This window comes from Staurois parvus, unplaced genomic scaffold, assembly GCF_062004578.1.
Source record: "Staurois parvus isolate SC_StPar_1 unplaced genomic scaffold, SC_StPar_1.0 ptg000018l, whole genome shotgun sequence".
Classification (NCBI taxonomy): Eukaryota; Metazoa; Chordata; class Amphibia; order Anura; family Ranidae; genus Staurois; species Staurois parvus.
The window spans coordinates 15566300-15592152 of record NW_028317814.1 but is presented as its reverse complement, the minus strand read 5'-3'; the positions used below and the strand labels follow the sequence as shown (position 1 = coordinate 15592152).

Here is a 25853-nt window from a genome sequence, read left to right as displayed (position 1 = left end):
ATGATTGAAGAAGGTCTGCTGATCAGCTCCTGATCAGTGCTCTCAGCCAATGGCTGACAGTGTTGACCGAAGTGTTCTGTCCGGGATGGGGGGCATCCCTGTCAGAACCCAATAGCACAGCAGGGGAGCTCGCTGTACCAATATCGGATCATTAGTATACTATGACATACAAAGCCATCCACAACACTGCCCCAATTTACATATCTGATCTTATCTCTATCACCTAAACCGTACTCTTTGCTCCTCGCAAGACCTCCTACTCTCTAGCTCCCTTATCTCCTCCTCCCATGCTCATCTCCAAGACTTCTCCAAGGCATCACCCATTCTCTGGAACTCCCTACCCAAATCTATCAGACTATCACCTACTCTACTTACCTTTAGGCGATCATTAAAATCTCTCTCTTCAGGGAAGCCTATCCCGCCCTCTGCTAATACTGGAATCCTCTATGCTTCCAACCACTCCATCCCCCACAGTTTTACCTATTGTACCACTCACCCCTCCCTCCTAGATTGTAAGCTCCAAGGATCAGGGCCCTCAATTCCCTCTTGTATTGAACTGTATTGTTACTGTATTGTCTCCCACTATAATGTAAAGCACTGAGCAAACCATTGGCGCTATAAAAATCCTATATAACAATAATAATTAGTACAGTGGCTCCTCCTGAGCTGTCCGTTTTTTTTCTCATTCAGTGTGTACCAGGCTTTAGTGCAAATAAAAAAAGTATCATGGACAATACTCGATTGTTCCTAAAGACATTCAGACAATTACAATCTGGTGGCAATTGTTCAATACGAATACCCTTAATTAACCTGAGATGTCCAACAAACTCATATGGGTTTGATGGTCAATAAATGTCCGCAAATCGTTAACCATATAGTGTACTTCACTCTCTTTCTTAACTACCTGCCGACCGCAGATAGCCGAATGACGGCTTCACTGCGGCCGGCCAGTTCTGAGTGGACGTCATATGACGTTCCCCCCAGAACGCGCTCTCCTGCGCGCCCCAGGGGGCGCGCACCCGGCGATCTCCGTGATCGCTGTGTCCTACAGACACAGCTGATCACGTGATGTGGTAAAAGGCCAATCACAGCGCCTTTTACCACCTGATCAGCGGTGTCCAATGACACGCTGATCAGAGGGAAATGCAAGTGCCGGTTCTCGGCTGCACTTTCCTCACGCTGTCAGATCGTGAGGAAAGTACTGCCGAGAACCTGCAGTTGTCAGAGCGGGGATCGGCACCGATCATCAGGGCACTGATGATCAGTGCCCTGATGATCGGTGCCCAGCAGTGCCACCCGCAAGTTCCGCCCACCTGTGCCCAGCAGTGCGCCCACTAGCTCCGCCCACCTGTGCCCAGCAGATCACCCACCTGTGCCCAGCAGTGCATCCACCTGTGCCACTCTGCAGTGCCACCTACCTGTGCCCAGAAGTGCCACCTACATGTGCCCAACAGTGCCACCCACCTGTGCCCACCCACCTGTGCCCACCAGTGCCACCCACCAGTGCAGCCCAGCAGTGCTGCCAGTCAGTGCCACCAGTCAGTGCCCAGGGGTTGTGCCAGTCAGTGCTGCCAGTCAGTGCCCAGCAGTGATGCCAGTCAGTGCCGTCTATCAGTACCCATCATCAGTGTCACCTATCAGTGCCACCTATCAGTGCTGCATATTAGTGCCGCCTATCCGTGACACCTCATTAGTGCTGTCTATCAGTGCCGCCTATCCGTGCCACCTCATTAGTACTGCCTATCAGTGCCCTTTAGTGCTGCCTATCAGTGCCCATCAGGGCCGCCTATCAGTGCCCATCAGTGCTGCCTCATTAACGCACATCAGTGAAGGAGAAAAAAATGCCTGTTTGAAAAATGTTATAATAGAAACAAAGAAACTTTTTTTTTTTTCAAATTTTTTGCACTTTTTTATTTATAGCGCAAAAAGTAAAGCGCCCAGTGGCGATTAAATACCACCAAAAGAAAGCTCTATTTGTGAGAAAAAAATTATCAAAATTTCATATGGGTACAATGTTGCATGACCGTGCAATTGTCAATCAAAGTGCGGCAGCGCTGAAAGCTGAAAATTGGCCTGGTAAATAAGGGGGTATAAGTGCCTGGTAGGCAAGTGGTTAAACAGCTTAGTTCATCAATTACTTTTCTACACTGTTTACCAAACAATTCACTGCAAACTCTACAAAGAATTAAAAGGAAACAATAGGGGTTATCTACTTAAACTGGAGGGTGCAAAAGCTGGTGCAGCTCTGCATAGAAACCAATCAGCTTCCAGGTTTTGTCAAAGCTTAATTGAACAAGCTGAAGTTAGAAGCTGATTGGCTACCATGCACAGCTGCACCAGATCCTGAACGCTCCAGTTTTAGTAAATCTATTCCTATGTATATGTGTAAGAATTTATACTAGAATTTGGAAAATTAATATAATGAGTTAGTTTGGCCAATTATTTTTTTTTTTCACATTTCATAACCCCTCATTTGCTGTGGCTTCAGTTTGTGTTGCTTGCCTATGAGTAAAAGGTCGGATGTTGCAATCAAATTTTATGGCATACTCCCTTTCAGATGCTATCATTTGAAGGCTGCACTGGGTTCTAAGCAGTCCTGCCAGAAAGACTTGCTTTTTTTTTTTTTCTTCAATAAAGTCATCTGCAGACAACAGGATCTATGAAAACAGAATTATATAACAAAATGCATCCACAAGATTCCTCTACGTTGATATGTTCCCTCAAGACTAGCTGGACGGGATCATCAGAGAGCATGTACGCACGGTTTTAAGCAAACTCCCACACCCCTTCCTTTATAGAAAACAGTATTTTAGATGTCATCCAGACATTTTTACCACCAACCTTAATTATTAAACTAATTGTAAAGGATTGCTTTTTATTTTTTTTTAACCACTTCCTGTCCAGCTGTTGTATATAAACGGCCAGACGGTGGCAGTACAGGGTCGGGTAAACATTTATAAACAGCCTCCCCGCCCCCTGCTTGTGCGCACTCCCTGGGAGCACTGTGATCTAGTGCCCGCTGTGTCCTCCGGACACAGTGGAACACCGATCGTCGTATGGGACCTCTGTGCAAGGTACCGATCATGTAATCACTGATTGGCCAATCAGTGATCACATGCAGAGTATTAAGCAAGATGTTACTTCTGACATCATTGCTTACTACGTGTGAAATCTGTGAATGATCACAGAGGTCACATGGTACAAAGCTATTCACAACAGCCTTGTACCATGTGACAAGCTGTGACCAATCACAGCTCACACAGTAGTTCTCAATGGCTACAAGAATGCAGCCAGAGAGAAGGAGCAATGATTGCTTTTATAGCCTTTATGGGTGTAAAAGCAATCAGTGTAAAAAAAAAAAAAAAAATCTTCATCACCCCCCACAAGTAGTAGTGTCACCATGGTGACACTGTACTGCTAGGGCGACAGTATGTTAACATAATAATAATAATAATAATAAAAAATAAAATAAAAATGTACAAACAAATGTTTAAAAATTATAATTTTGGTTATAAACTAATTTGGGTTATTTATTTATTTTTTTTACTAAAAAGATAAACGGAATAAATTTTGGCCAAGATTTACGATGAAATATTATTTGCAAACTTTTGTAAGAAAAACACTTTTTTTCAAAATTTTGGGACTTTTTCATTTACATAGCAAAAAAAAATCTCAGTGGTGAATAAATACCACCAAAATAAAGCTTTATCTGTTTAAAAAAAATGCTAAAAAATTCATATGGGTACAGTGATGCATGACCGCGCAATTGTCATTCAAAGTGTGATAGCACTGAAAGCTGAAAATTGGCCTGGACAGGAAGGGGGTAAAAGTGTCCGGACTTGAAGTGGTTAAATAACAAACATGTTATACTTAACTGCTGTGTGCAATGGTTTTGCACAGAGCAGCCCCAATTCTCCTCTCCGTGAGTTCCCCTGCTGGCACTCCTGGCTCTTTGCCCCCACCGAGTGCCCTCATAGCAAGCATGCTTGCTTCCGAGCTGGCTCTGTGTGTCCATAGACGCACAGAGCGCGGCTCCTCCCTGGCTCTGATTGACAGCAGTGGGAACCAATGAGGAGGGAGAGAGCCAAGAGAACGGCTGCTCCTGTGCACACTGCTGGATTGAGATTGGGCTCAGGTGAGTACAAGGGGAAGCTACATGCAGAAGGTTTTTTTTACCTTAATACACATTAACTTTCCCTTAATAATTTCGTTGAACTAAAATATTAACATGGATTTCTATTAAACTTTTTACAGTATGTTTTTGGTCTGTTGCTTTTTTTTTAAATTTGTAATGACATTTAATGTACCAGGACCTACCGCGATATGTTAAATAACCCCAGGCTTGCCCATGGTCCATGTTCTGGAAGACACAAACACAAGTTAAAATATGTAAATTAAGATTAAAGAATGAGCACACTGTTAACAAAACCTAGCTAGTTTCATATATTATTTAGGAAAATCAAGCAAGTTGGCAAACATAACCTTTCAAATTTATCCATCCTCCTTCGGTCACCTTAGGTCTTCAGAGTTCTTCAGTGGTATTCTAGAATCCTGCAGCTATCTTCACTGGAGTACATAAAAAAAAACACCCCTTAAACCCCTTTATGTGTGCGTGCTCTTAGCTGACAGTCTTTCAATAACAACTCTAAATTATAATCTGTCCCTATCATAAGTATACACTGGAGGTTTAACTAAAGTTCTGCAAGATGTAGCTGGTACATCTATCATGAAATCAACAGCTCTCAGTTTGTGCTATCTAAACATACACTATATTGCCAAAAGTATTGGGACACCTGCCTTTACACACACATGAACTTTAATAGCATCTCAGTCTTAGTCCGTAGGGTTCAATATTGAGTTGGCCCCGCCCTTTGCAGCTATAACAGCTTCAACTCTTCTGGGAAGGCCGTCCACAAGGTTTAGGAGGGTGTCTATGGGAAGGTTTGATCATTCTTCCAGAAGCAAATTTGTCAGGTCAGGCACGAATGTTGGATGAGAAGGCCTGGCTCACAGTCTCCGCTCTAGTTCATCCCAAAGGTGTTCTATGGGGTTGAGGTCAGGACTCTGTGCAGGCCAGTCAAGTTCCTCCACCCCAAACTCAATCATCCATGTCTTTATGGACCTTCTTTTGTGCACTGGTGCACAATCATGTTGGAACAAGAAGGGAACATACCCAAACTGTTCCCACAAAGTTGGGAGCATGAAATTGTCCAAAATATCTTGGTATGCTGATGCCTTAAGAGTTCCCTTCACTGGAACTAAGGAGCCAAGCCCAACCCCTGAAAAACAACCCCACACCGTAATCCCCCCTCCACCAAACTTTACACTTGGCACAATGCAGTCAGGCAAGTACCGTTTTACTGGCAACCGCCAAACCCAGACACGTCCACTGGATTACCAGACAGAGAAACATCTCCACTGCTCTAGAGTCCAGTGGTGGCATGCTTTACACTACTGCATTCAATGCTTTGGATTGTACTTGGTGATGTAATGCCCGGATGCAGCTGCTTGGCCATGGAAACCCATTCCATGAAGCTCTCTACACACTGTTGTTGTGCTAATCTAAAGGCCACACAAAGTATGGAGGCCTTTAGCTACTTACTCTGCAGACAGTTGGCGACATCTGTACACTGTGCGATTCAGCATTCGCTGACCCCACTCTGTCATTTTACGTGGCCTACCACTTTGTGGCTGAGTTGCTGTTCTTCCCAGTTTGTTATAATACCACTAACAGTTGACCATGGAATATTTAGTAGTAAGGAAATGTCACGGATGGACTTACTGCACAGGTGGCAACCTATCACAGGACCACACTTCAATACACTGAGCTCCTGAGAGTGACCCATTCTTTCACAAATGTTTGTAGAAGGAGTCTGCATGCCTAGGTGATGATTTTATACACCTGTGGCCATGAAAATGATTGGAACCCCTGAATCCAATGATTTAGAGGGGTGTCCCAATACTTTTGGCAATATAGTGTATATACTGGAGCAGGGTGGATAAAAATCAATGATTTTTTTAAAAAAAATCTGATTTGTTTTTATTTAAATCTGATTTTTTTTATTTAAAATCGGATTTTTTTGAATAAAATGCTTTTTGAGAAAAATATATTACCATCCAAAGGTTATTCCATCATGAAATAAAGATTAGTTTTTTAATTATGTAGAATAAGGCTGTATATGTTTAATTTTTTTTGGTAAATAAATTCCATTACTACATTCACAATGTCATGCTCTTCCAGAGGTTTTTTTAAGATTATTGGGCAGTTTCTCTGCCTACAAGATATTATCACAGATGCTTGGTTTACTTTTGCAGTTCTCAAAACTGAATTTTACACAGCGGAGATCACATGCCTCTTCTTCACAGCAAAAATGTTATAACATGAACAGAGTTAAGAAAAAGACCTTAATCCTAACTTCTACAAACCTATGAATACAGAATCAACCCCTTCACTGCTAAGTTTCAAGAAGTTCAGTGAATAGAATAGAAACAATATTTTTCTGATTGTTTGGAGTGGAATAGATCTGCACAAAAAGAAAGTGAAACTAAGTGTGAGGAGGAAGGGGCTGACAGTCTAAGTTTCTTAAAATATATATATTTTGTTTAGCCAAATTAGTTACCAAACATGGATGTTTGTTTAAGGAAATCACATATGCTGGAATGTTATTGTTTCAGTTGAATAAATCTATTTAAATTGTTATTATTAAGGTAATGATTATTTTTCTCCTTCCTAAGTACAACAGAAAAGTTGTCCAAATATGAATGATTAACCTATTAAACTGGGGATAAAAAAACTAATATGAAAAGTTGTTATTCTAAAAATCTTCATCTACTTGCATATTAAAGATATACCAGCAAGAATCAGTCTTTATGTAGAAAACTAGGATTTAAATCAAGCCTTACTGACTAGTGATTTAAATTGTGATTTAACTCAGTTTGATTTAAATCAAATCCACCCTGTACTGGAGTATTTGTTACATCTGAACCTATGTCACCATACAATAAATAATTTACTATAAGAATAGTGATATGTAGAACTGTAGGGAAAATTATGGCAATAGATCTAGGAAGGTTCTATGTATTATTAAAAGAGCAACCTCAATGACCCTTTACCATCCCTGTGTTCTATTTTTGTTCCCCTCCTATCTTGTTAGCAGGGTTACCTTCAAAATACATACTTACACATCCAGCTGATATAGTGTTGTCCTGGGTCAAACCACCGATCCACTGCAGCATTCCAGGTCTTGCTCCACCATCTCATTTACTTACAACATCAGGGGGGAACTATCTATTTTGGGTTCTTGTAGCTGGCCTCATGATGGCATGCATGTTTCACTTCATCAGGGGGCTGGCTGCAAGAACCAGAGCCTCAGCAAGCCCCCTGATGACGTGGCATTGTAAAGTACCCCAAGGCCTCCCTCCCTTGATGCACCAGGAGGGAAAAAAAAAATGAAATGAGGTTCCCATGGCATCACCACAGCCCCATATTACACATGACCCCACCTTGGCTTCTAGCCCACAAAAATGAACACAACATGCAGAAGACGTAAGAGGCAGGCAAGCAAGTGTGCTGTCTTGTCTACCATGTCCATGTGTGCAGTATCCTTAAGGGCTGATTCACACTAGAATGCTGCGCGGGTTTCGTGCACCGCATTCTGAATGCGCTGCCCTTGCGACCTGCAGTGGGTGTCAGTGCAATATTACTGACACAGTAAACACAGTGCATTGGCCCACACCACATTGCATGGTACAAAAGTACCATGCAATCCAGTTGTAGTGCGTTTACAAAAGTAGTGCATGCACTAATTTAGGTGCAGTGCAGTACAATTTCAGCCCATTTAAAATGAATAGGCTGAAATCGTACTGCACATAACTGCATATGAATCGTACAGGAACGTGCAGCGCATACCGGTGCGATTCCTAGTGTGAATCAGTCCTTAGAGTCTGATGAGCTTAAATACCATGGTGTGTATTCTGGCTAAGATTGTCAGCGCCACTTTCTACCCTCTCAATTTTGCAGGACGGCGGTCATGATCTTCTGAACACTCCCTCACCTCAGCTCTGTAATCCACTTTGACCTTAGTAATATTCCAGTAGCAAGGCTCATCGAATTGCTCCAGCCAGGACTTCTTGGTCACCTCTATGTTCTTACATGCAGGGTTTACAAACAAATGGGGCACATTGAGAACTGGCTATATATATATATATATATATATATATATATAGTCTTTTGGCGCAAGCTACCATTTCAGATTAGTGTTTGGCAGCTTTTTTGGAGGACCAGAAGAGGGTATCTGCAAGGTTAGGCCTTGTGTTCTTACATGTAGAGTTTACAAGCAAATTTGACTCATTGAGAGTTGGCACTATATAAATTGTCTTTTGGTGCTTGCTAACATTACAGATCAACTTTTTGCATCATTGCAAATCACACATATATGTCTACATTGCGTTGTTGATTGATCTCTTATTGCGCAGGTCTTCTCCAAGATGCAGGGTCAGAAGGTATGCTGGAAGCTCTGAGTTCAGCTGGGTATACTTACTCCTTAGAGCCACACTCTGTGCCATGGAGCATTACCTGGAGAAGAGAGATGCCTGCTGACTGGACATGTGTAGTAAGTTGTGATTGGAACAGACAACACGTTTTTGTATTAGAGCCGCTTATATTTAAAGTGGAAGGATCAGTCAACTCCAAACTGATATTTTAGTTCTTTGTAGGTGCTGCTGAGATAAAATGCCTGTTAGTTCTTTATATCTCCTGGGGATTCTCTTATTGAGATCTTTGTTGAGCATCACAGGTTTTCACAACTGATGTGGCCATTATGAGATGTCCCATTCTCTCTATTGGGTTTTCATATTTATTCTAGACTGCGGAAAACATAGCCAGAGCAAAGGTGGCCAGGAACAGTCATGGATTATAGCAGGAAGATCTCCCTGTAAGAGCAATCAAGATCTAAGAAAGAAACCTGGGGCAGTCTCAGTCTGCCAGACGTCACCTGCAATAAAATATCCATCTGAGAGGGTTAGTCCTATTTGAGGAAATCTGTACTATTATTATTATGCAGGATTTATATAGCGCCAGCAGTTTGCACAAAGGATGACAGTACAGTTACAATACAAATTAATACAGGAGGGATCAGAGGGCCCTGCTCAGTAGAGCTTACAATCTAAGAGGGAGGGTCAATTGATACAAAAAGTAATAACTGCGGGGGATGGGCTGATAGAGAAAAATACATGTACCGTTGCTAGGAGGGGGCAGGATAAGCCTCTCTTAAGAGATGAGGTTTTTAGGGATTGTCTAAAAGTGGACAGGGTAGGAGATAGTCGGACACATTGGGGAAGGGAGTTTCAGAGGATGGGAGTACCTTTGGAAAAGTACTGAAGGCAAGAATAAGAGGAGGTAACAAAGGAGCTGGAGAGCAGGACGTCTTGGGAGGAAGGAAAAGAACTGGAAGACTGGAATTTTGAGACTAGGTTAGTGATGTAGCTGGGGGCTGAGTTGTGGATGGCTTTAGAAGTTGTTGTAAGTACCTTGAATTTAATTAGTTGAGTAAGCGGAAGCCAGTGGAGGTATTGTCAGAGAGGGGTGGAGGACACTGAATGGAAGCCAGTAGAGGGATTGTCAGAGAGGGGTGGAGGACACTGAATGGAAGCCAGTGGAGGGATTGGCAGAGAGGGGTGGAGGACACTGAATGGAAGCCAGTGGAGGGATTGGCAGAGAGGGGTGGAGGACACTGAATGGGGGCCAGTGGAGGGATTGGCAGAGAGCGGTGGAGGACACTGAATGGAAGTCAGTGGAGGGATTGGCAGAGAGGGGTGGAGGACACTGAATGGAAGCCAGTGGAGGGATTGGCAGAGAGGGGTGGAGAACACTGAATGGAAGCCAGTGGAGGGATTGGCAGAGAGGGATGGAGAACACTGAATGGATGCCAGTGGAGGGATTGGCAGAGAGGGGTGGAGGACACTGAATGGAAGCCAGTGGAGGGATTGGCAGAGAGGGGTGGAGGACACTGAATGGAAGCCAGTGGAGGGATTGGCAGAGAGGGGTGGAGGACACTGAATGGAGGCCAGTAGAGGGATTGGCAGAGAGGGGTGGAGGACACTGAATGGAGGCCAGTGGAGGGATTGGCAGAGAGGGGTGGCAGACACTGAACAATTGGTAAGAGCAAATAGGAGCTGTCAGTACTAAAGTCTCTTTTGGAAATTCTAGTTGCTGGACTATTATGCTAACCCAAAGGCTTTCAGTACTTTGAGTCAATAACTCAGATTAGATGAGCCGTTCTGATTTTTCTCTGGGTTCATTAGCTAAATTCTTGCCCTAGGTTGGAAGTAGAGATGAGCGAATCGAACCAGGCGAAGTGGAATTCGTTTCGAATTTCAGGAAAAATCCGAATATTAGCCAACTTCGGATGCACGAATCGAATTTTTCCCGATCAGCCGGCAAAAAGTGTCCCTGCAGAGAGCTCCACTATTTCTGACAGTTCTCTGACAGTTCCTTCACATTTACAGCGGTTGAAACATTGTATCTATTTGTTTCCATTTAGGATACAGATGTTTTTATTCGGAAACAGATACAATGTTTCAACCGCTGTAAATGTGAAGGAACTGTCAGAGAACTGTCAGAAATAGCGGAGCTCTCTGCAGATACACTTTTTGCTGTACTGGAATACTTCTTCTTTTCATTCTTCTTTTCATTCTTCTCATTCTTCTTTTCATTCTTCTTTTCATTCTTCTTCTCATTCTTCTTTTCATTCTTCTTCTTTTCATTCTTCTTTTCATTCTTCTCATTCTTCTTTTCATTCTTCTTTTCATTCTTCTTCTTCTTCTTTTCATTCTTCTCATTCTTCTTTTCATTCTTCTTTTCATTCTTCTTCTTCTTCTTTTCATTCTTCTTCTTCTTCTTTTCATTCTTCTTCTTCTTCTTCTTTTCATTCTTCTTCTTCTTCTTTTCATTCTTCTTTTCATTCTTCTTCTTTTCATTCTTCTTCTTCTTCTTTTCATTCTTCTTTTCATTCTTCTTCTTCTTCTTTTCATTCTTCTTCTTCTTCTTTTCATTCTTCTTTTCATTCTTCTTCTTCTTCTTTTCATTCTTCTCATTCTTCTTTTCATTCTTCTTTTCATTCTTCTTCTTCTTCTTTTCATTCTTCTTCTTTTCATTCTTCTTCTTCTTCGTTGTGCCCCGTGACTGCCCAAATGAGTGAAGTGTGCGGTGATTCTAAGATCGACGGCACTCATCTGCATGTCATACTGACTGACAGTATTATTTCTCTTCCCCAGCAGACTCCAAGGGCATTTAAATTAAAGGTACAGTGTTCTGCACTAATATAAAGGCTCTCTGAAGCCTAGAAACCCTTTTAATAAGTTAAATTCGCAGCGAATAAATTCGCATTGAATCAAATTTCTCCCGCAAATTCGGCGAATCAGCCGAATTGAATTTTTGAATAATTCGCTCATCTCTAGTTGGAAGCTCTGAATTTATTGATGCCAAAAATAGCCAAACAACAAACATTTTCAGGGGAAGGTCAGTAATGAAGGCATCCAGGCTGTGTCAGTACTGGTTTCCTTTATGTTATTATGTTAAAAAGAGAATAATACATTCCAATAATTCATATTTTATGAGAAAAGGTTTCCATTGTATTCTTTTTATGGCACCACCTTTGTGCACAAACAGCAAGCCACTGCACACAATGTAATTCTCACACACTGTTTTCTGTAATTCCTTTTACCTATATGCAGAATACATTTTTTAAACCTGAATGCCAAATGCTAAGCATGTATATAATGTCATCATGTAATCTGGTAAGTATTCAGTAAACTATAATCAATGTATCATAAAACTAGCATACAGTGTTAAAGTGGAATTTCACACAAAAGAGGGAGTTCTTCTTTTTTGCCGCCAACTCACCCCCCAACATGTTTGGTCATACGTTGTTACGTTACGGTCATACTGGGGGGGGGGTCGAGCGGGTATCTAGTTTTGACAGGTATCTGCTCCCACTTCCACTTGGATCGCTTAGGCAATCCGAGTGAAACTTCGCCCAGGCGATCCAAGAGAAACTTCACCCCCCTCTTAACCCGCAACATTTTGGGACACATCACAAGTCCCAGAAAGCTGCAAGACCATTCACAAAGTGCAGCTCAACTTGTGCATGCGCAGTAGGTAGCTGGCTGTGAAGCTGTTAGGGCTCACTGCGCACTTCAATTAATAAACATGCTTGCACCGGGCTGCCAAAGACCAGTGAGTAACCAGCCCAGGTGAGGGCGGCACTTGATCCATGGATATCTAAATATCCTTATAATGAAAGTCAGTAGCTACAGTATTTGTAATTTTTAATTTTTTGGGGGGGACTTTGAAAATCCTCTGACTTGATATCAGCCTGCACAGGGGGCACTAAGACTGAGAGAGGTATTCTGAGCTTATCATGGCTAACACTGGGAGCAGCCTCCAAGGGTGGGAATCAGAGGGATGAGATCATCAGTATTGGGCAGGGTGGATAAAAATCAATGCTTTTTTTAAAAAATCTGATTTTTTTATTTAAATCGGATTTTTTTTTAATAAAATTTTTTTTGAGGAAAATATATTACCATCCAAAGGTTATTCCATCATGAAATAAAGATTAGTTTTTTAATTATGTAGAATAAGGCTGTATATGTTTAATTTTTTGGGTAAATAAATTCCATGAATCCATTCACAATGTCTTGCTCTTCCAGAGGTTTTTGTAAGATTATTGGGCAGTTTCTCTGCCTACAAGATATTATCACAGATGCTTGGTTTATTTTTGCAGTTCTCAAAACTGAATTTGACTCAGCGGAGATCACATGCCTCTTCTTCACAGCAAAAATGTTTTAACATGAACAGAGTTAAGAAAAAGACCTTCATCCTAACTTCTACAAACCTATGAATACAGAATCAACCCCTTCACTGCTAAGTTTCAAGAAGTTCAGTGAATAGAATAGAAACAATATTTTTCTGATTGTTTGGAGTGGAATAGATCTGCACAAGAAAAAAGTGAAACTAAGTGTGAGGAGGAAGGGGCTGACAGTCTAAGTTTCTTAAAATATATATATTTTGTTTAGCCAAATTAGTAAATAAACATGGATGTTTGTTTAAGCAAATAACATATGCTGGAATGTTATTGTTTCAGTTGAATAAATCTATTTAAATTGTTATTATTAAGGTAATGATTATTTTTCTCCTTCCTAAGTACAACAGAAAAGTTGTCCAAATATGAATGATTAACCTATTAAACTGGGGATAAAAAAACTAATATGAAAAGTTGTTATTCTAAAAATCTTCATCTACTTGCATATTAAAGTTATACCAGCAAGAATTAGTCTTTATGTAGAAAACTCTGATTTAAATCAAGCCTTACTGACTAGTGATTTAAATCGTAATTTAAATCAGTTTGATTTAAATCAAATCCACCCTGGTATTGGGGGATTAAGTAAGAAAATTGTTACTCTACCGGGACCAAAGAAGAGAATTTTTACCAAAACAACAGCAAAATTATACAACAAGAACACAAACAGTAACACTAGCACTGTAATAATAATATGTTATGAGGCAAAAAGAAGTGTGTGTGTGTGTGTGGGGGGGGGGGATAAGGAGTGCACATAAGACCTACTACAAATATTTACTCAGAATGGTGATATAATGCCAGCTATTGAGAGCTGCTATCTTGGGGTGTCCTCTCTTCCTCTTAGATTTGGTTCACACCTGCAGATGCAACCAAATGCAGGTGCATTTCCATGTGTGGCATGAATGGCAGCCTGTTCATTTCCATGGACTGCTCTACACACGAGAAACACAGAAATTAAGTTCCGAACTCTTTTCATTCAGCTAACACAAAAATATTTATGGATTTTCCAATCGCTGTTTTTATATTCCAGGATGGTCTGGATCTATGTAAAGGGAAAGAAGAGCAAATGCTGATTCTGGTGGAGCCTAGAGAATTTCTCAAGAGTGTCTTCTATTACATTCAGGTAAAATTTGGAAAGGTGAAGAACATGCAGATTTATATATATTCTGTATCTGCCACCCCTCTCTGCCAATCCCTCCACTGGCTTCCCATTGCCCAACGGATAAAATTCAAAACATTAACAATAACATATAAAGCCATTTATAACTCTGCCCCAAATTACATCACCAATCTTGTCTCCAAATATCATCCAAACCGTACTCTCCGCTCCTTGCACGACCTTCTACTCTCTAGCTCCCTTGTCTCCTCCTCCCATGCTCATCTCCAGGACTTCTCCAGAGCTTCCCCCATGCTCTGGAACTCTCTACCCCAATTTATCAGAATATCGCCTACTCTGCTCACTTTTAGGTGATCTCTGAAAACCTATCTCTTCAGGAAAGCCTATCCTGCCCTCAGCTAATAATGGAATCTTCTACTCCTCCTACCAGTCCATCCCCCACAGTTACTAACTTTTGAACCACTAGCCCCTCCCTCTTAGATTGTAAGCTCCAAGGAGCAAGGCCCTCCTATCCCTCTTGTATTGTTGCTGTATTGTCTCCCGTTATATTGTAAAACGCTGAGCAAACTGTTGGCGCTATATAAATCCTGTATAATAATATACTAATAATAATATAGGGACCCATGGGGCATATAGCTCAATATCCATGTGCCATATGTACAATAATTGCATTTGCTGAGGTCAATTATAATAGATGTAAAAAAAGGTTTACAGTATGTGTCCTAGATTTTTTATTTTTTTGTGCTTAAAGTGTTACTAAACCCACAACAGTAAAATCAGTCTGTATATGCAGTAAATCATGCTTGTTATACTCACTGTGGAACCTAAGGGGTTAATCCTCTGCACTGTGTAAAAATTATGTTTGATCCAGACTTCTCTGATCCTCCCCTTCTACTGCTGTCCCCAATCCATCTGCTGATAGAACAGAGCCTTGGAGACAAGCTGCACATGCACAGTTTGGTGTGTATTGCTAGAGACCTTTTTTTATTTTCTTGGGAGAGTGCATATATCCAGCACAGGGTCAATAAGCACTGTCCAGACAGAGGTTTAGGGGTCATGCAGCCTCATAAGTCAGTCGGGAGAATGAAAACTCCTCCTACCATCTTTATCCAGTACTCTGCTGGACATTGATAGAAGTCTCAAGACTGCTCTACCCGCTGATAAAATAAAAGGTACTTAGCAGTTTATATTTACTAAAATAATTATATTTCCATGTTCTATGTACTGTGGGAGGCCAGATATAGTTAATGCAGGGTCCAGGGTTTAGTAACACTTTAAAGTGGAGTTCTACTCACTTGTCAAAAAATAACTCATTAGCTACAAAAACTGCTGACTTTTAAAAAACAGCCATTTACCTGTCCCTCGGTCCTGTGGTGTGTCTCCCGCAGCCCGTTTCACCGGCCGTCCTGGATTCCAGGAGGCCAGCAGGCCGTCATGTATTCCAGGAGGCCGGCATCTTCAGTGTGGGCACCCAGCTGTGATAGCTTGCGGCTTCACAGCCGGGTACCCACTGCACATGCGCGAGTAGTGCTGCACTTCCTGAATGGTCCTGTAGTCTTCTGGGACCTGTCACGTGTCCCAAAAGACTACAGAGAGGGAGGGAGGACAACTTCTGTTTCCAATCGCCTAGGCAATCAGACCGGAAATGGGAGCAGGTACCTGTCAAATTTGGGCACCCAAAGGTGCCAGTCCTTAATGGGGAGCGGGGGAGCAGTCCTTAAAGCGGAACTTCACCTTTTGGGAGGAGCTCCGCCTTAAGGCTCAGTTTACATCTGTGCGTTTAACTGCGTTTTTATCAAGTTCCTGTGAGTTATGTGTGGATCAGTTTATTAATTTCAGTGGGCTTCCCTACATATAGGAATCATGGTAAAGAAGCCCCTGACCCCTGTTAAAAATTATGCCGCATCAAAACGTACCCTGCATTTCAGTATGTGTGAAAACAGACGCATGGGAGTGCCATTAGGAGTTGATAAATACTACTACTAATAATAATAATTAATTAATTCAGAAATATTGGCACTGCCACGTGTCTGCCAAAGGACAGCCCTTTTGTTACCATTTAGTAACTTATATAAAGAGAAGTACAGACTCCTGTAGTGTTGGCTCTGAAGAAGTGGTTGTGTCCTCGAAACGCGTTAGCCAGTTGGTCATCCAGGGTTCCATCGTATGGACTCAGATGTTGTTTGGATCATACACCTTGTTCAGTTTGACATACCTGTGTTATTATGTCCATTGTGAGTATGATACCTATTTTTGTTTCTTTAATACATTATTTTAAACGATAATGCACTAGGTCGGTGCGCCCTTTTTCTGTTTCTCCATTTGTATCCAGTGTATTCGGACCACCCCGGTCTGTTGAGGGCAGCAAGCAGTGCATATTCCAGAAAATTCCAGAACATTCTTATTAGGTCTACTGAGTCCTTTCCTAGCGCAGGAGTAAAGTGTTTGTTGTACAGGATGTTTTGCGTCAGGAAAGCGCACAATTTTGTTCACAACCAACAGTAGTGTGAATCTTACCTTAGAGAGACTTGAAGTAGTAAAATGTTGCTAAATGTCTATGTATATTTCAGTTGTTTTCATTTTGGGAGATTATACGTGGAAGTAGTTTAATTACAAAGGAATATGTAAGAAAAGGCATGTACTGTAGATGGATATAGAAAAGATATGAAGTATACAGATAGAACAAAGGGGAAAACAAGGGAGTGATGCGAACTGAACCCACATTTTCTTCCACTCAGGCTTTAGATCACCTGAGCAGCCATTTTTTTTAATAACAACAAAAAGGTACTTTTTTTACTCAAAAGAATGTCATGGTAAAATGTTCCCATATTGATTCATGTGCTTTCTAATTTGTAATGATAGATCCGCTTTCATTGGTATTAAAAGCATGGCATGATCGGGGTGGAGGTTGTGTTTAATCCTTTCACTGGCACTGATGTAAGGGCAGAACTGCTTGCAGTAGGCCATGTCAGTAATCCTTTTTGCAGTTGCATTCCCTTAAGCCAAGGGTCTCCAAACTTCCTAAACAAAGAGCCATTACTGTGCTTCAGACTTTTGGGGAGCCGGATTGTGGCCCTTGGGAGTAGAAAGGTCCTAACATGAGTGGGAAAACGCAATGCCCCATTTTTGGTGTCAGTGGGAGGAATTGTGCTCCATCATTGGTGTCAATTGTTGATGTCATTAAAGGGAGTTGTGTCCCTTCATTGGGATCAGTGATGGGGGGAGGTATGGTTGGTATCAGTGGAAGAAATAGTGCCCTAAGGGCTGGAAAAAACAAGCAAAGGCCTGCATCTGGCCCCCGGGACACAGTTTGGAGACCACTGCCTTAGTCTATAAGCTAATAGCCACTACGCTGATCATGAACTTATGGCAGAGTGGTACCTGAGACTCTCCTAATTCATGAAGGGCCACAATCAGCAGCTGCCGATCATAACCAGTGAAAACATTGCCAAAGTGGTCTGGGTATGTGAGGTGAAAAAATGGACATCGGGCCCAGCAGTGAAAAAGTTAATAACAGCCTTGTAAGATCTAAAGTAGCTGATCCCTCTCCATTCCTGGCTCCTGAAAACGCCATGACTCCGACCTCTGTGTTTGGAATAGATAGGAAGTGTTCTGGAAAGAAGATCACCATGGCTGTTTTGGGGCTACATGATTATAGAAGGTAAGTTGGATTACAGACTGCAACTTTCATTAAAGAGGACCTTTCACTTTTGAAATAATACCATTAGTCTGATTCAAGTTAAACATTTTTATTTACATTTTTTTGTCCAAAAAACTTTCTGTTCAAAGCTACAGTGTTCAATAGTCAGTCTGATTTTAAGATGCAAGTCTGGTTTACAGATTGAAATTTAAAGCAGAACTCCATGTAAAATTTTACTTTCCCATGCAGTGGGGCTGTGCGCTGCATGGGAAAACTGCTCGTTTTGTCCAGGGGTTTAGTGGAAAAGCTATATATATCCCGTCCTCCGATCCTCCGGAAAACCACGCTCCCCCAAGTCCAGCGGTGGACTGTTCCTGCCATCCTCAGGCTCTGAGACGGTCTGTTGGCATGATGACGTCAGGAACAGTCCATTGACAAGACCGCTAGTATGCGGGGGGGGGGGGGGGAAGCGGCAAGGACCAGTGTTGCGCTCTGAGGATCATCTGATTCGGTAAGTATATTTTCACTCTTATGACCCCTAGACAAAAACGAGCAGATGGCCCGTGCAGTATGGGCACAGCACCACTGAATGGTTCAAAAAACATTTTGCCCCGATTTCTGCTTAAAGGTTAAGTGTTGAAGGTGAGGTTGCACACACATTAATAAAATCAAAAATGTGCATTTATTAAAAGAGAAGTATGGGCTATACAAAGAGAAAATCTTCTACTCACCTAGGTTGATGCAGCATCAATCTGATGCTGCATCTGTCCCCCACCGGCTATCCACTGAGAATTAAGTGATCAGACACTGCTGATCGCTCAGTTCTCCCCTCCACTCTGAGAAGGGAGCAGTGATTGTCAGTGACTGGCTCTCTGCTCTGCCCCTCCAGCACTCACTGGAGTGATAGGCGGGGGTGGGAGTGGCTGGCTCAGGATATCAGTGGATTGCTGAGAAGCTGAGTCAGTTGCCGGTCCAGGATTCTGGGTGGATTCCAACCATGTGGTTAGGATCTTTCGGAGCCTGGACTGGCTCTGTGAGGTCAGAAAATGGATCACAGGAGTGCAGAACAAGCTGCACACCTATGATCCATAGGAGACGATTGGCAATGCTTCTCTTTTAAATATATGCATTCAGTCCTGCAGAGCATTGCAAGTGTAATCAGTGCATAGTGGGTGTAGTTCACAGGCACCTGCATTATTTACCCCAAGTCCTCAGTTTTTTGCTAAAAACCGTGCACTAACAACACCAGACTTCTGGTTCCAAAAGCTAACGTAACAAAGAGGTGGGTTCTCTTTTTATAGTAAGTAAAGTGCAGCACTATAAATAAGTAAATAAATTATAATAATGTCCGTATAAATGAATATTCTTATGGTGACAATCCGTGTGTAGAGTACCCACTATGGCGGTACTTCAGTGCTTGTGCTTTTAAAAGTGGGGTAAGAATACGCACTCACCAGATGCGTAAATAAATTACGCATATAGATCAATGATCGGAGGTCCCCTTTAATGAAGTGGAGTCATTGATTTCCTAGAGCTCACCCCTGAATCAAGATCTACCTTATTACACAGAGGAGGGAGTTCCTGCTACACAGGTTGCTACACCCACTCATCCCTTAAAGGGGACCTCTGGTTTACTGGATCCATATACCACCCAGAAGTGCCTGACATACCACCCATACAGAGGGAGGATATCTCTATACATGGCTTAATCCGCTTCCTTAAAGGGGACCTCTGATGATTGATTTAAATGCGTAATTTCTTTACACATCTGGTGAGTGCGTATTCTTACCCCACTTTTAAAAACACAAGCACTGAAGTACCGCCATAGTGGGCACTCTACACACGGATTGTCACCATAAGAATATTCATTTTATACGGACATTATTATCATTTATTTAATTATTTATAGCGCTGCACTTTACTTACTGTTTTGACTGAAGTTTTATTTGGTTACCTTTAGTGCATAGCTGCTGACGTTGAAAGCACTCACTTTTTTATTTATTTATTTGGGGTTCTCTTTTTATGCTTGAAGACGGAAAACACTGAGATGGTATAAGTGAACTGACTGAGCTTTAATAGTAAATGTTTTTTTGACCACCAGATGTCAAAGACTGTCGCGTAAGATGGAGAGACACTCTCTAGAGCCAAGCCTTTGCTATGATGAACAGCCAGAAAGCCAAGTGACCAGGCGACATATAGATGAGGTTGGTAGCTAATCTACATTTAAATACCAGTCCTCGGTTAAAGACTTCTCCATACATCATCTTCTTTAGTATCATCTTCTAGGATTAGTTTTGGAAACTAAATTTTGAATACAATTTTTTGTTTTAAGCAAGAGCCTAAAATGAATTTTGTTTTGCTACATAGTTCTTTTACTTTGCTGCATTGTGTCCTAAAGGGGGGGGGGGGACTATGTGGCCCAGTGAGCTTATGCAATACATTTTTGTCTTAAAGTGGAACTAAAGGCACACGTACTTACCTTAGTTCTAGTTCCAACAATCTGACACCCATAAAGTCCCTGCTCGGTGCTGTTCTCTTCTCCCTGGGTTCTTTTGGACCCTGGTTTTTGTTTGTTTTGATTGGCTGATGTGGGATGACATCACTCCCATACATGTGCAGGAGTGCAGTCATCCGGGCACGCTGGGAGTTTGCCAGTTTGTGCAGTTCAGTGTACATTCTACAGAGGACTGCAAATAGGCAGGAAAGTGTAACATTGCATTTTTTTTCTGCAATAAAAAGACTGCCTGTTCACAAATGTTTCTATTTTACATTTAGTTCCACTTTAAGTTTACATGTTCCAGACACCTCAGGTCCCATGCACACTAGACATTTAGCAACGAAGCATGAGATCCCAGCATCTTGATGCGGGCGGAAGGCAAAGGTTGCACCATCCAGCCTCACTGTCGGCAACTTGTAAAACTCTATGAGAGGCTGAAAGCTGCTGCGGCTGGACAGGCCTGGATGTTGCACTGAGTGTTCCTAATGTTTGTGGCAGTATCAGGGGTGGACTGACAACTCATGGGGCCCCCGGGCAATAGGGGATTATGGGGCCCCTGTGTCCTTGTCCAAACTCAAAAAAGCCTATGAAAAAGGTACCAGGGGCATCTCATGGGGCCCCCTACTGACCCCGGGCCCTCGGGCAGTGCCCGAGTTTCCAAATGGTCAGTCCGCCCCTGGGCAGTATGTGGCCAAGGATGAATGCTGGGAGTGCACACTGCATGTATTCTGGGTATTCGTTCCTGGGAACATACTGCCCTAAATGTTAGTACCACTCTGCGCACCATCCAGTCCCATCCATCCACAGCAGCTTTCAGCCTCTCATAGATTTTTTCAGACTGTCAGCAGTGGGGCTGGATGGTGAACTTTTCATTTGCACCAAAATGCCAGGATTTCAGGCACGGGGGGCTAAACACCCAGTGAGCAATGAGGCTTTTATGTTGAAGCCATAATACATTTTTCAAACTAGCTTCTGGGGAGAATTTACTAAAGATTTGTCACTTTATTTAACCTTCCTGTGTAATTTACAGTAGAAACTGAGTTATTGTCAAAACTTTTTGCAAACTGACTGCCAAGTGGCAAGATCAGCCCTCTTTCTGATCAGTTTCAGAGCTGTAATAAGAATCTCAGACCTTCTCTGCATCAGTGGCCCCGGCTTAGGTGTTTTTTTTTCTTTTGTTTTTTTTTTTACTTTTTGTAGTCATGAATGTAAAATTATTTTGTAAGAAAAGGAGCGACCTTTGCATCTCTTTACAAGATCCTTTTAGATTGGGGCAGCACCTAAATATGGGCGTAACATGGGGCAAAAAGATGGAGTTGCCCTTTAACTCTGATTTTTCTCTAGTTTATTATCACTGTTAGGCATGCTGTCAAATCTAAATTTTAATGTGAAAGCATTATGTATATTCTAATAAAGTTTTCTCTGTGATGTCACCTTCTTTGATAACTGTTATCCTCCTCTGTGGAGGTAGGCACTTATCTTTCTACAGCTGTACCATGAGACCGAAGTCTTATTCTTGGATACATGGAGAGAACTGGGGCAACATGTGTGTGCTGTGACCAAGAGTATAGCTCAGCGCCCGTTCCGGTGAGTTCACAAAAAAGTGACTGGACAATGTAAATTCCTTGTGAGTGAAAGGTTATACAAGTGACATGAGCAGCCTTATAATCATTGCCCTGCTTTAATGGATTATTTAGATTTCTGTTTTTCAGCAAATCAGCATTTTCAGGTGGTATAAAGGAAAAAGAATTTACATTTAAAATGAATTGTCTATTTTGAATCCACTGAATGCCTACTAAATTATTTCCGTTTTAGGTGTACGCCAATAACCAAACTGCAACATCTTGAAATAACATACACTTAGAGCAGAGCTAAACCCTCTTGCCCTTTACAGCCAAGGAAGCTATTTTCTTAGCCTCTGTTTAATCATTTGACCTCTCGAAGGTTTTACCCCCTTCATGACCAGGGAATTTTTTTTATATTCACCACTGTGCTACTTTAACTGGCAATTGCTCAGTCATACAACACTGTACCCAAGTGAAATTTGAGTCTTCTTTTGGTGTTATTTTTTATTATATAAACAAAAAAAAACCCCAAAAAAGTTTGGGGAAATAAAACACAATATTTTCTACTTTCTGTTATAAAAAATAAAGAAATGTAAAAAATCTAATTTCTTCATAAATTTAGGCCAAAATGCTGCTACATGTCTTTGGTAAAGGAAAAATCCCACTAAGTGTATAATAATTGGTTTGTTTGAAAGTTATAGCATCTAAAAACTATGGTGTATATATGCTGGAATTTACGCAGCTTTAACGCTGTGCTGGTGATCAGTGACTTACAGTTGGACTGTGATAGTGTGGTGGGCAATCTAGTGCTAACAGACCGTCACTGGGAGGTAAATTAAATGACACTGACATCACTAATACAGTGATCAGATATAATACTTTACACTGTCCCTGTACTAATTACACTGGCTTGGAAAGGGTTCATATCAAGGGGCAGTCAAGGGGTTAACTGTGTGCCTAACAAGTGTTGTATGTGTAATATGTGCTGCTTTTACTAAGGCCCCTTTCAGACGGGGTGGACCAGTCAGCGGATCAACTGTCTTCTATGAGCGGTCGAATGGAAAACAACCGCCTGTGTGTTTCCATCCAACTGCCATCCCATCCGATCCGGTGGACAGAAGGGGAATGGATCCCCATCCATCTCTTTTCGACGGATCAAATCGGATTGGATGTCGTTGGGTGTAAACAGACACATGTCCATTTACACCCGCTGCTCCATAGAGGAGAATAGAGGTTTCAATGGGTCCACCTGAAAAACGGGCAGATGGACCCGATCAGAACGTCTATGTGAAAGGGGCCCAAGAGATCTGGCTGTTTTTTTTCCCTGCTTTTCAGGGAGAAGAAACAGACAGATCGCTGTTCTGTGTACAGAGTCCTGTGTGTTTGTAAACACAGGGCTGTGTGCTGTGAATGGATACAGCCAATCAGCAGGTGTCAGCCATAAATCATTGGATGAAACCTGCTGACAAAATTGCACAGTGTCCAGTCTCAGTGGGGGTCAGCAGTGGGCACACGCATGCATGCCCCAAATTTTTCTTTTCTTTGCAGCAAACATTGAGGTCAGATGACCTATAAGTGATGGTGCAGCAAGGTGGACCGTGGTAAACAACGTTCTCTCTCTGTCTGCAGGTTGCACTGGGAGGCTCAGAGCTACTCCTTCTGCACCTCAGCAGGCACCTGGCGAGGGTGGGGACCCAAAGGATCGCTCACTGGCTTACCATTGGCCTGGAAGAGACAGATTCAGCAGTTTAATAGAGTCAGTCCAGCAATGGCTGCAACTATAACAGAGGCCTATCCTTCTCCACAACTCCTTATGCAGGTCAGTGTCTTTGTGTAATGTGTTTTCTGCCCAGGATCCACATGCAATGGGGGAGATTTACTAAAGCTGGTGCAGCTGTGCATAGTAACCAATCAGCTTCAATCTTCAGCTTGTTCAGTTATCCTTTGACAATAAAACCTAGAAGCTGATTGGCTACCATGCACAACTGCACCAGATTCTGTGTGCACCAGTTTAAGCAAATCTCCCCCACTATTTTTCACACTAAAGGGAAAGCTTGAGCATCTGCAGATATTAGACAGAGGAGTGTATAGCCATAGGGATCATTGGTCACTCCTATCAAAACAATGGACCATCTTCTAAGGCAGGGTCTCCAAACTTTCCAAACAAAGGGCCAGTTTAACCTCTTGACACATGCAAATGTGCGGCCTCCCGGTGTCTGGGCCTAGACGCTGAGCGGCCGCACATTTGCGTTCTATTAAAAAAACATATGTGCTGAGAGCACACGCCTGCGCACTCCCAGCACACATGTCCAGTACTCATGGAAAGGTCCCAATCTCCTCTTTCGATCGCGACCTTTCCCGATCATGTGACAGTGTGTCACGGCGGTCACATGACGCTAAACCCTGCCCCGCCTCCCGACTTCTGAAACCCTTAAAGGGCCAGGAGGCGCCGGTGCCAAGGGGTAATGTCCTTTAGACTTTCTGGGGGCTGGATTAGGAGTAAAAAAAGTCCCTGATGTTAGTGGGGAAAAGTCATTGACGCCATCTTTGGTGTCATTGGGAGGAAATTTGCCTCATCATTGGTATCAGTGAGATAAATTCTGTCCCATCTTTGGTGTCATTGGGAGGAATTGTGCCTCATCGTTGGTGTCATTGAGATGAATTGTACCCCATCATTAATGTCATATGGCCCTATTGTTAGTGTCATTGGGAGAAATTGTGTCCCATCCTTGGTGTCATTGGCAGGAATAGTGCCCCATCATTGGTGTCAGTGAGGGTAATTATGCCCCATTGTTGGTATCATTGGATGAAATAGTTCCCCAAGGGCCAGATAAAAGCAAGTAAAGGGCCGCATCTGGTCCCCGGGCCACAGTTTGGAGACCACTGTTCTAAGGCATGCCGTAGAAAAGCACATATCTGAAATTGACTGGAAGTAAGACATTTACTTAGTTACATCAAGCTGATGTACAGTATATATAAAAATAGACCTTGTTTTTTAATTGCTTGTATAAGATGGTTTTGAAATTTTACAATCTTTCCCAAAGCCCCTCTCATCTACTATTCCCCACTGACAGGTAAGCTCAGTGGCCAATAGGGAGGCACAGGAGCCAGGAGAGGGGGAGGGGGTGTCAACCCTCACCATTACTCTTTTAAGGCAATATTTGCATATTCGAGCACCCCAGAATATGGGGATCTCTGGTGGATCTGGAAAATATTAAAAGGAAAGTGCTTCAAGTATTTCTTAGACTTTACCATACTAGTCTGGAAGGTATTAAAAGGAAAGTGCTTCAAGTATTTCTTAGACTTTACCATATTAGTCTGGAAGGTATTAAAAGGAAAGTGCTTCAAGTATTTCTTAGACTTTACCATATTAGTCTGGAAGGTATTAAAAGGTAAGTGCTTCAAGTATTTCTTAGACTTTACCTTACTAGTTTAATAGAAACATACATTGATGCTGTTCTGTAATCATTATTACATCATATTAATGTATTTTTTTCAGTGTCAGCAGTGTAAGCACCATGTTTGGCTTGGTATCAGCCTGCATTCCCCTGTACAGCAGAGCTCAGAAAGGAGGAAGCACAATCAGCCAGGTGTTGCTGCAGTGCAAAAGGAGCATGCTGATAAAAGAGCAGTGATGAAGGGATGAGCGCAGTGTGCTGCTTCTCCTTTCATTGCCCTGACACAGGGTGGGGTGGAAAATAGATCTGTAAGTAAAAATGAATCCACAGCAGAGACAAATCAAGTCCCCTCCCCTTCCAGGCAGGGATGTGCTGTGAGGCAGAGCTGTGTAAATGGTAAGACCGGATGGACAGAAACACAAATCCTTTAGCAGGTAAATAAGCTCACATGTACGCATTTCATCTGTTCCGTATTAATTCTAGTAGTCGGTGTATAAAGCTGATGTTATTCAAAGAAAGTAAATTCTGTATCTTTTCTCTCTATCCAGGCATACGTGGCATGTAATACTGATAAAGAGAGACTATCTCTCCTCAGTAACCTGAGGGTACCACGTGCTGGAGGTGCCACAGACGATATGGAGTATCCAGATGAAGATGTCACACAGTCTAATGACCAAGACCAGACAAGAGAGAGGCGCATTGGTCCTGATTTGTCACGACGCATCTGGCTGTTCATGACCTCAACCAATCCAGAACTGGTATTGGACTTAAATTCCTAG

At 42.2% G+C, this 25853-nt stretch overlaps 1 protein-coding gene across 1 annotated transcript; it reads left to right on the top strand.

The window, feature by feature from the left end:
• LOC149473126 (structure-specific endonuclease subunit EME2-like) lies at nt 1-25853 on the top strand. The gene is made up of 8 exons (XM_089684085.1): nt 1-13; nt 8476-8612; nt 13888-13979; nt 17531-17635; nt 19716-19818; nt 21583-21698; nt 23306-23495; nt 25623-25853. The coding sequence occupies exons 1-8, from the start codon at nt 1-3 to the stop codon at nt 25851-25853; spliced, it is 987 nt and encodes a 328-aa protein (XP_089540211.1).

Excerpts from the sequence above, each read along its gene's own strand:
- LOC149473126 (XM_089684085.1), top strand. Across the intron at positions 19,819-21,582 it reads CCAGGCGACATATAGATGAG|GCACTTATCTTTCTACAGCT; the intron begins GTTGGTAGCTAA and ends CTGTGGAGGTAG. Across the intron at positions 23,496-25,622 it reads CTCCACAACTCCTTATGCAG|GCATACGTGGCATGTAATAC; the intron begins GTCAGTGTCTTT and ends CTCTCTATCCAG.